This window comes from Spinacia oleracea, chromosome 2 (assembly GCF_020520425.1).
Source record: "Spinacia oleracea cultivar Varoflay chromosome 2, BTI_SOV_V1, whole genome shotgun sequence".
In the NCBI taxonomy this organism is placed as follows: Eukaryota; Viridiplantae; Streptophyta; class Magnoliopsida; order Caryophyllales; family Amaranthaceae; genus Spinacia; species Spinacia oleracea.
Genome location: NC_079488.1, coordinates 56,302,068 through 56,311,860, shown reverse-complemented (window position 1 = coordinate 56,311,860; position 9,793 = coordinate 56,302,068). Strand labels below are relative to the sequence as shown.

Below are 9,793 nucleotides of genomic sequence, written 5' to 3'. Positions count from 1 at the left end.
TTTACCTTTTGCATCCATTAAGCTTTTAACAATAATTAGTTAACTTTTTCCATCTATTAGTTAACTTGTCCCATCAATTAGTTATCTTTTTCATCAATTAGTTATCGTTTTAACTTTTTAACAACTTTTTCTATCAAGTAGTTAATCAATTTAGGTAACTTTTTACTGCAATTAGTTAACTTTTTACAGCAATTAGTTAACTTTTTACAACAATTAGTTAACTTTTTACTGCAATTAGTTAACTTTTTATAGCAATTAGTTAACTTTTAACAGCAATTAGTTAACTTTTTACTGCAATAAGTTAACTTTTTACAGCCATTAGTTAACTTTTTATAACAATTAGTTAACTTTTTACAGCAATTAATAAACTTTTTACAGCAATTAGTTAACTTTTTACAACAATTAGTTAACTTTTTACTGCAATTAGTTAACTTTTAATAGCAATTAGTTAACTTTTAACAGCAATTAGTTAACTTTTAAATTTATTAGTGAACTTTTTACAGCAACTAGTTAACTTTTTTAATCTATTTTTTGTTTCATACAATCAGTATTTAGTACACATACATTATCTTATATATTATGTTTTTATTTCAGCGCGGTACAAGGACAATGTTACGGGCTAAGATTTGTTCAACCTTAGTCCTTTCTGATATGAATGAAATTCGGGCTGTTGTGCTGGAGGAAATGGAATCATTCAACATGATTAAAGTTGGTATTTCCCATGCTGTTCGTGATCGCCGAAAGAAAAAGAAAGAAGAAGAAGAAGAAAGACAGAAAAAAGAAGCAGAAGCAAAGAAGAAGCTAGAAGAAGAAGAGGCTGCAAAGTTGAAACAGCAGGCTGATTTAAAAAAGGCTGAAACTACAAGGAAAAGGTTAGAAACAATTGCAAAAAGAAAAGCAGCAGCCCAAGAGAAGCCAGAAGGAAATGACAATGCTCCTTTGAGAACATACAAGTCATCAAGGCGAATTGCCAAGAACAACGAACCAGTGGTAGCAGCTGAAGCAGTGCCAACAGTAGAAGCAGTGTCATTCTCTGATATGGATCAAAACAAAGCTTCTGTTGCACCGAAACAAAAGAGAGCAAAAGTTGTTCATCATAAGCCACCTTCCAGTTAATCAGTAAACTTATCTATCAGGTTGTTTTTAGTTGTTATTTAGTAAACAATTTATATGTGAATATTTTTATTAACTGCTTTGTTTGGTTGATATATTTTGAGAATAGGTGCTTTAAAACAGAAATTTAATCTTTGAATATTTTGGGCATGTAGCTCTTTTGGTATATATATATTTAGTAGGAGCTTATTTTGAATTATTTACTTGATATATTTCATAAGTATTAAATTCAATTAGTTAAATATCAAATTCAATTAGTTAACTAATTGATGCAAAAAATTAACTAATTGATGGAAAAGGTTAACTTATAGATTGTAAAGGTTAACTAATTGATGCAAAAAGTTGACTACTTTTAGGTTAACAATATTAGTTCAACTTTTGAAAATAAAATCAATTTGTTAACTTATTAAGGGAACAAGTTAACTAATTGATGGTACAAGTTCACTAATTAATGAAAAAAGTTAACTAATTGTACAACAAACTAACTGAAGTGAATACAAAACTAGGTACCTTAATAGAATAACTAATTCATGGAAAAGGCTAACTAATTCATAGAAAAAGTTCACTAATTGATAGAAAAAGTTAACTAATCGTACAACAAACTAACTGAAGTGAATACAAAACTAGGTACCTTAATAGAATAACTAATTCATGGAAAAGGCTAACTAATTGATAGAAAAAGTTCACTAATTGATAGAAAAAGTTAACTAATTGGTAGCAAAAGTTAACTAATAATACTATAAACTAATTGAGGGAACAAGTTAACTAATTGATGGAAAAATTTAACTAATTGATGAAAAAGTGGAACAAGTTAATTAATAGATGGTACGAGTTAACTTATTGATGATAAAAGTTAACTAATTTTAAGAAAAAGGTAACTAATTGATGATAAAAGTTAACTAATTTTTACAAAAAGGTAACTATTTGAGGGAAAACGTTAACTGATTGAGGAAGCTTATTTTGAATTATTTACTTGGTATATTTCATAAGTCAGTCAATCTAATTCTATATATTATTAAGCATTAAATTCAATTAGTGAAATATCAAATTCAATTAGTTAAAACTTATTAATGAAAATAGTTAACTAATTGCTGCAAAAAGTTAACTATTTGGTGGAAAAGGTTGACTAATTGATGGTAAAGGTTAACTAAAGAGTGGTAAGTTCAACTAATTGATGCAAAAAGTTAACTAATTTTAGGTTAACAATATTAGTTAAACATAGTCATCCTGCATATTGTGACGTCAACAATAATTACAGTAACTTGACTTTTGAAAATGAAATCAATTAGTTGACTAATTGAGGGAACAAGTTAACTAATTGATGAAAAAAGTTAACTAATTGAGGGAACAAGTTAACTAATAGATGGAAAAAGTTAACTAATTATTGTTAAAAGCTTAATGGATGCAAAAGGTAAACTAATTAATGAAAAAAGTTAACTAATTGATGAAAAAAGTTAACTAATTGATGGAAAAAGTTAACTAATTGATGGAAAAGGTTAACTAATGCATTGTAAGGTTAACAATATTAAATAATTGAGGGAAGAAGTTAACTAATTGCTATAAAAAGTTAACTAATTGCTGTAAAAAGTTAACTAATTGTAGTAAAAAGTTAACTAATTGCAATAAAAAGTTACCTAAATTGATTAACTACTTGATAGAAAAAGTTGTTAAAAAGTTAAAACAATAACTAATTGATGAAAAAGATAACTAATTGATGGGACAAGTTAACTAATAGATAGAAAAAGTTAACTAATTATTGTTAAAAGCTTAATGGATGCAAAAGGTAAACTAATTAATTGCTGAAAAAAGTTAACTAATTGATGGAAAACGTTAACTAATGTATTGTAAGGTTAACAATATTAAATAATTGAGGGGAGAAGTTAACTAATTGAGGGAACAAGTTAACTAATTGCTGGTACAAGTTAACTAATTTGATAAACACTAAATTCAATCCAATGTCACTAAAAAAGTTGTTCTTTTGGTGTAAAAGTTCCAAATTCTGTAGGTGTTGTTGACGATGTCCTTATCTCAAAGAATCCTTTTTTTCTTTTACTTCTTCCTTTTGTCTTCACTAGTGGTGGATTTTCAACTATTATTTGTGGTGCATTTGATGATGATGATGATGTAGACGGTGCTATGTTGATTGTGATTTGTTGTGCTTCAACATCGTCTTGTGCCTTTTGTGCTGCCTCCTTTTCTGCTGCTTTTTCTTTTTCTAGAACCTTATTTATGCTTTCGTTAGCATGAGCATAAGCCTCTTTAAGCACCTATTAGTTAAGATTTAAAGCAAACTAGTTAGACTCTTGAAGTATTTAGTATTTATTGTTATGTATTAGTTAAATAATAGTTATTAAAAACCTTTTTAGCTGCATCACTCCCTTGACATTTAATAACCAAGTTGTACAAATTTCTTGCCATCTCATAACGCCATGGAGTAATTTTTCTCTTTTCTGTTCCATTATCTTCTCTATGTTCCATTCTTTTCCATACTTCACTTTTTGCAAACTTTGTCCACCTTTTTGAAATGTATTGCTCTGGAATGTTGACAATAGAATGTATATGTAGAACTCGTATTGCATGGAAACATATCCATCCTGCATATTGTGACATCCAAATATTAACTAATTTATGAAAAAAGTTAACTAATTGATAGTAAAAGTTCACTAATTGTTAGAAAAAGTTAACTAATTGATGAATAAAGTTAACTAATTGTACAACAAACTAACTGAAGTGAATACAAAACTAGGTACCTTAATAGTATAACTAATTCATGAAAAAGGCTAACTAATAGATAGAAAAAGGTCACTAATTGATAGAAAAAGTTAACTAAGTGATGAAAAAATTAATTAGTAGATGGTACAAGTAAACTAATTGATGAATAAAGTTAACTAATTGTACAACAAACTAACTGAAGTGAATACAAAACTAGGTACGTTAATAGTATAACTAATTCATGGAAAAGGCTAACTAATTGATAGTAAAAGTTCACTAATTGTTAGAAAAAGTTAACTAATTGATGAAAAAATTAATTAATAGATGGTACAAGTAAACTAATTGATGAATAAAGTTAACTAATTGTACAACAAACTAACTGAAGTGAATACAAAACTAGGTAACTTAATAGTATAACTAATTCATGGAAAAAGCTAACTAATTGATAGAAAAAGTTCACTAATTGATAGAAAAAGTTCACTAATTGATAGTGTATGTAAAAATGCAATTAGTTAAGAGCATTAACTAACCTGATTCTTCGAAGTTCCTACAAGTGCATTTAATGGAATTTGTTGTTGGATCAAATGCCACATAATGGGCACTATGTTCAGGCCAAGATTCATGTTGCAATTTGTAACCAAAGAAATTTCCATTGATGTAGTTGACATTTGAGATGCAACCCATTGCATACTTGAATTCTTTTTCAAAATCTCTAAACAATGTAAGTGTGTAAACATTTGCCGCATGTTTTATCATTCCGACCATTGGAAAATCAGATTTAGGCAAAGCATTTCCACAATCATATTCATTTTGATCTTCTTGATATCTCCAACGATCCACTGTTTCTCCAAAAATGTGAAAGAATTCTGTTAGTGAAGTTGATTTGTTCCCTTTAAATCCAATAGCATTGTTAGTGCTCTCACTCCTGTGTAACAAGATTGAATTAGTTAAACATTTTATTTAATTAGTTAAGCAGGTACAGGAATTAGTTAAGCAAACAAAGGAACTAGTTAAGAAGGTGAAACATTTAGTTAAACATTTAGTTTAATTAGTTAATCTTTCTGATTAATTAGTTAAGCAGGCAAAGGAATTAGTTAAGTAGATGAAACAATTAGTTAAACTTTGTGAAGTATTAAAAGCAATTAGTGAAGTATTCATAGTAATTAGTGAAGTATTTATAGCAATTAGTGAATTATTCTGAGTAATTAGAATAGCATTAAAAAAATTAGTGGACTTCTTTTATTTAAGCATTTACCTTTGTGAAGACAATATTCCAGCTGAGAAAAAATCTTTGTTCAAAGCTGTACACCATTTTTCTTTTATTGTATAGAGATTTGTAAACCAATCATGATCTTGAAGGTTATACTTAGTAATCATGTCAAACCAAGTGGTTTCAAATTCTTCTTCATTGTAACAACGATATAAGCACTTCTTGAATGTGTCTTTGAATGTATTGTCAGCTTTTAAGTCTCCGAATCTTGACACATCATTCTTTTGTAAGTGCCATAAGCATAATCTATGTCTTGTATTAGGAAATACCTGCAATTTTTTTGATGAATGATGTATTAGTTAAGAATTTAAACTATATAGTTAAGTCAGAACAGAATTCTGTATTAGTTAGGAATCTGAAAATGATGCAAAAAGTTAACTAATTCATGCAAAAAGTTAACTAATTCATGCAAAAAGGTAACTAATATATTATTAAAACAAAAGTTAACTAGTTCATGCAGAAACTTATCTAATTCATTGCAAAAGTTAACTAATTGATTCAAAAAGTTAACTAATGTATGTAATAGGATAACTAATTGATGGAAAAAGTAACTGATGAATGGATATCAATTTAGTTAAACTTTTCAACTCATTAGTTAAAGACCAGTAGCTAATAGTTAACAATTTTTAGCAATTAGTTAACTATAAAACCCAAATAGTTAATACACTCTTACTTGTTCAATAGCATTTGTCATTGCTTGATCTTGATCTGTAAAGATAGTTATAGGTGCTTTGCCTCCCATAGAGTCCAGAAATGTTTCCAATAGCCACACAAAAGTGTGTGTCTTCTCATCAGCAATAAAAGCACAACCAAACATCACATTACTCCAATGGTTATTGACACCTACAAATGGCGCACAAACTAAATTGTATTTGTTTGTTCTGAAAGTTGTGTCAAAGACACAGACATCACCATATATGTCATAATCTTCTTGCATCATTCCATCCCTCCAAAACATGCTTATTACTTGGTTTCCCTCGTTCACCTTTACTCGAAAATAAAAGTTTGGATCTTCTTCTCCTCTCTTAATTAACATGTTCACAACTGCTTGTGTATCTTTTCCTTCTAGTCTTTTCATTTTCAATCTACTTGTGAAATTCATGTGGTCAACTAATGTGTGTCCAACGACCCTTGCGTCGCCAGCTTCATTACACATATATCTATAGGAATCTGCCGGTGTTATTCCTGATAGTGTGAGTCCTTCAATTACTTTTCCCTTTTCTTCATCAATTTTTCTTTGTGATCTGGAAATGATGCAAAACGTTAACTAATTGTTGTGAAAAGTTAACTAATATATGCAAAAAGTTAACTAATATATGCAAAAAGTTAACTATTTGTTGTAAAAGGTAAATAACTAATATATTATTAAAATAAAAGTTACCTAATTCATGCAAAAACGTAACTAATTGATTGTAAAAGTAAACTAATTGATGCAAAACATTAACTAAATGTTTTAAAAAGTTAACTAATGCATGGAAAAGGTTAACTAATTTATGAAAAAAGTTAAGTAATTGATGGTTAAAGGTAAGTAACTGTTTTATCTAGTTTATTATTAAAACAAAATTATTTAAACGCTTAAGTAATTAATGTCAAAGCCTAACTAAATTTCTTTAATGGTTAACTAATTACTTGTATTTTGTTTTGTACCTTTGAAAGTTTTGCAGTGGCTCTCTTGTTAAGGCATGATTGTGTTCTATAACATGATGAAAGACTATAAACTTTCCATCCTTTTGTAACTTCAATCGTATAGATGCGTTGCACCCTGTTCTAGTAAGGTTTTGCTGCCTTGCGTTCTTTGACTGCTCTTTCTGTTTGCTCTCACTTGATACAGTTGCTTCTTCTTTCTTTGTGTTCTTTGTGTTTTCCTTTCTCTTTCCTTCCTTTGAACAACAAAAGTATCTTTCCTTTATCTCTCCCGTTTTTTTATCTCTCCTTAATGTGTTTTTTTCTTATTGAAAATCCAAGAAGTATTGAATGTTTGTCATAAAGTTCATGTAGTTCATCTACAGTGCCAGTATATCCAGTCAAAGGTCCTCTAATATCATCCTCTGTTAAATCGTTCCAAATATCTTTTGAACCTGTAAAATGAACAAAAGTAATAATTAACAAAAGAAACTAATTAGCTACATAATTCAGGAAATTAGTTAACCAATTGAACTAATTGAGAGAACAAGTTAACTAATTGATGATAAAAGTTAACTAATTAAGGGAACAACTTAACTAATTGATGGTACAAGTTAACTAATTAAGGGAACAACTTAACTAATTGATGGTACAAGTTAACTAATTGATGATAAAAGTTAACTATTGCTTCAAAAAGTTAACTATTTGGTGGAAAAGGTTAACTAGTTGCTTCAAAAAGTTAACTATTTGGTGGAAAAGGTTACCTAAATGATGGTAATGGTTAACTTAGTGAAAAATGAAATTTGAAAAGTAGCTTTAAAAAAAATTAGTTTAGTATTGATATTAATTAGTTAAGTTCCTTTATATATTATTTAGTTTATTATCCAATTAGTTAACTATTTTTACCAGTTAGTGATTCTTTCAAAGCAATTAGTTAACCAATTTGTTTAGTTTTTTAGCCGCTTAGTTAATTGCACAATCTAATTAGTTACGACAAGTAATCAATTAGTTAACTATATTCATTAAATTAATTTTAAAACCTGAAAAATAAGCTGATGTTGTTTCTCCTGTTGTTGCAGAACTTGTTTCAGATGTGTTTTCCTTTGTTCCAGAACTTGTTTCAGTAGTTACTTGCTGCAATGTTGTAAAAGCCCTTTGATTAGGGTTATCAAATCGAGAAGGAGGATGAAGATCGCTTTGATAATGGTTATCAAAACGGGCAGGAGGTTGAAATCGAGGAGGAGGATGAAGGTTGCTTTGGTTAGGGTTATCAAATCGCGCAGGAGGTTGAAAACGAGGAGGAGGATGACGGTCGCGAGGTTGAAAAATCGGTGGTGGTAGAAATCGAGGATGTTGAAGGTGGCGAGGTTGAAAATTCGGTGGTGTTAAAAATCGAGGAGAATGTTGAAGGTGGCGAGGTTGAAAACTCGGTGGTTGAAATTGTGGCGGAAACATCTGTGTTGGTTGTTGAAATTGTGGCGAAAATAATGGTGGTGGTGGTTGAAAGCCGTCGGCCATGTCTGATCTGAAATTTGTCGGCGGTGATTGTGGCGGAAATATCGGTATTGGTGGTTGAAATTGCTCATAGCCGCCGTCGCCCATGTCGGATCTGAAAGTTGTTGGCGGCGATTGCGGCGGAGCAAGCTGAATAATTTCGCGAATTAGATTAGGGTTTGAGAAAGGTTGTCGTGAAGAAGGAAGGAAGAAGGAGGAAGGAGGAAGGAGGAAGAGAGAGAAAGAAAAGCGCTGTTTATGTGGCGCGTGAAGCCCACGCGCGCGTGGGGAGTCAGCGGACTGACAGGCGCGTGGCCGTCAGGCCGCCTGACAGAAAACGCGCTGAAAAATTAAAGCTCAAGCCACGCTTAATTGGAAAAGTCAAAGTTAGTGGGTTTAGGATTTCAAAATTAAAAAACAAACGAAATTGTTGATCCCCGTACCTCGCTCTTCTAGCTAGTCTTCTGTACTTCGCTCTCCGAATGTCCTCACCCTCCTTCTTACCGCCGCCGGTAGAATTGTCATCGAGGGCGTCGTCGTTGCCGCAGACGGTGATGATGTCTCACCGTCTATCGTCGTAGAAACACCAGTAGCGGTGGCTGAGCCCTAATTTTTTTTAATTTGATTTATGTATGTATGAAATTATTGTTAATTGAGTAAAAATCGATATTATTATCAAGATCATGTTTGTTTGATGTTGTTGCTATCAATATTATGGTTAGGTTTATTTGATGTTGGTATTATCAAGTATACGCGAATCGCAATTTTTTTTGTTTGGTAAGGTGAGTAAACCGCCAATTCAAAGGCGGCTTACTCCGAAATGAAACTGCCAATTGAATTGGCGATTAAATGTTGAACCGGAGAAAAAAATACTATATGAAAATTAATTTCACATGGAACACATTTTGGAATTATCGCTTTTTCAAACATTATTGCCGGGAATCGCTCAATTTCTCAATCAATAGAAAAATATTTATTGTTAAATCATTGGATAAACATTCATTTTCGAATAAGCAGATAAATGCTCTTTTCCAAATAAATAGATAAATGTTCATACTCGCCGCTCTCCCCTTCTCTCTCTCCCTCTCTCATATTCTAGAGTTTATTTTCTTGACCGCCGTAGGTCGAAAATAGTCTAACTTTTCTCTTCATTTAATTCGGTTATTGTCTCTCAATTTCAATAAATTTCCACCATATGGACGGAGTTTCGTCCTTGTTCGTTAGTCTCCCTATGGTAGAGTTAGTTTTAGTATGTTTGGTTTGTCGTTCAGTAGGAATGGATTTATATAAAATTAGTTCATTGGTGAAGTTTTATGCGGGATCGCAACATATATCAATTTTTCGAGTACATTCAAATAAATCAAATGGAAATCATCTTCGCGGCTACAACAAATCGTTAGACCCTCTCCCTGAAAATGCTGCATGTTCCAGCGTAATATACGGGTAACGTTCTACAATTCAAGATCTATTCAACGACCATAGTTTTGATGAAGGAAACCTTTATTTGATTCAATTTGTGATGTATTTGTTAGATCTATATTTTTCTTGTAAATGTCGTATGACTCTTTATTAATGAATTAA

At 30.8% G+C, this 9,793-nt stretch overlaps 2 protein-coding genes across 2 annotated transcripts; both read right to left on the bottom strand.

Moving 5' to 3' along the window:
- Positions 1–2,942: 2,942 nt before the first annotated feature.
- On the bottom strand, positions 2,943–7,183 carry LOC130466943 (protein FAR1-RELATED SEQUENCE 5-like). The gene is made up of 6 exons (XM_056835486.1): positions 6,743–7,183; positions 5,769–6,339; positions 5,081–5,364; positions 4,356–4,750; positions 3,472–3,707; positions 2,943–3,380 (listed from the first exon to the last, which is right to left on the bottom strand). The coding sequence occupies exons 2-6, from the start codon at positions 6,249–6,251 to the stop codon at positions 3,075–3,077; spliced, it is 1,704 nt and encodes a 567-aa protein (XP_056691464.1). The 5' UTR covers positions 6,252–6,339; positions 6,743–7,183; the 3' UTR covers positions 2,943–3,074.
- LOC130467432 (early nodule-specific protein 2-like) lies at positions 7,019–8,236 on the bottom strand. The gene is made up of 2 exons (XM_056835937.1): positions 7,759–8,236; positions 7,019–7,173 (listed from the first exon to the last, which is right to left on the bottom strand). The coding sequence occupies exons 1-2, from the start codon at positions 8,234–8,236 to the stop codon at positions 7,019–7,021; spliced, it is 633 nt and encodes a 210-aa protein (XP_056691915.1).
- Positions 8,237–9,793: the final 1,557 nt, after the last annotated feature.

What these genes read in the sequence shown, in the direction of transcription:
- LOC130466943 (XM_056835486.1), bottom strand. Translation starts at nt 6,251, where the DNA reads ATGTGTAATGAAGCTGGCGACGCAAGGGTCGTTGGACACACATTAGTT. An exon ending in TGACAAATGCTATTGAACAA is followed by an intron (nt 5,365 to 5,768) that starts GTAAGAGTGTAT and finishes AAAAAATTGCAG; the next exon opens with GTATTTCCTAATACAAGACA. An exon ending in GGAGTGATGCAGCTAAAAAG is followed by an intron (nt 3,381 to 3,471) that starts GTTTTTAATAAC and finishes CTTAACTAATAG; the next exon opens with GTGCTTAAAGAGGCTTATGC.
- LOC130467432 (XM_056835937.1), bottom strand. Translation starts at nt 8,236, where the DNA reads ATGGCCGACGGCTTTCAACCACCACCACCATTATTTTCGCCACAATTT. An exon ending in AACATCAGCTTATTTTTCAG is followed by an intron (nt 7,174 to 7,758) that starts GTTTTAAAATTA and finishes TTCATTTTACAG; the next exon opens with GTTCAAAAGATATTTGGAAC.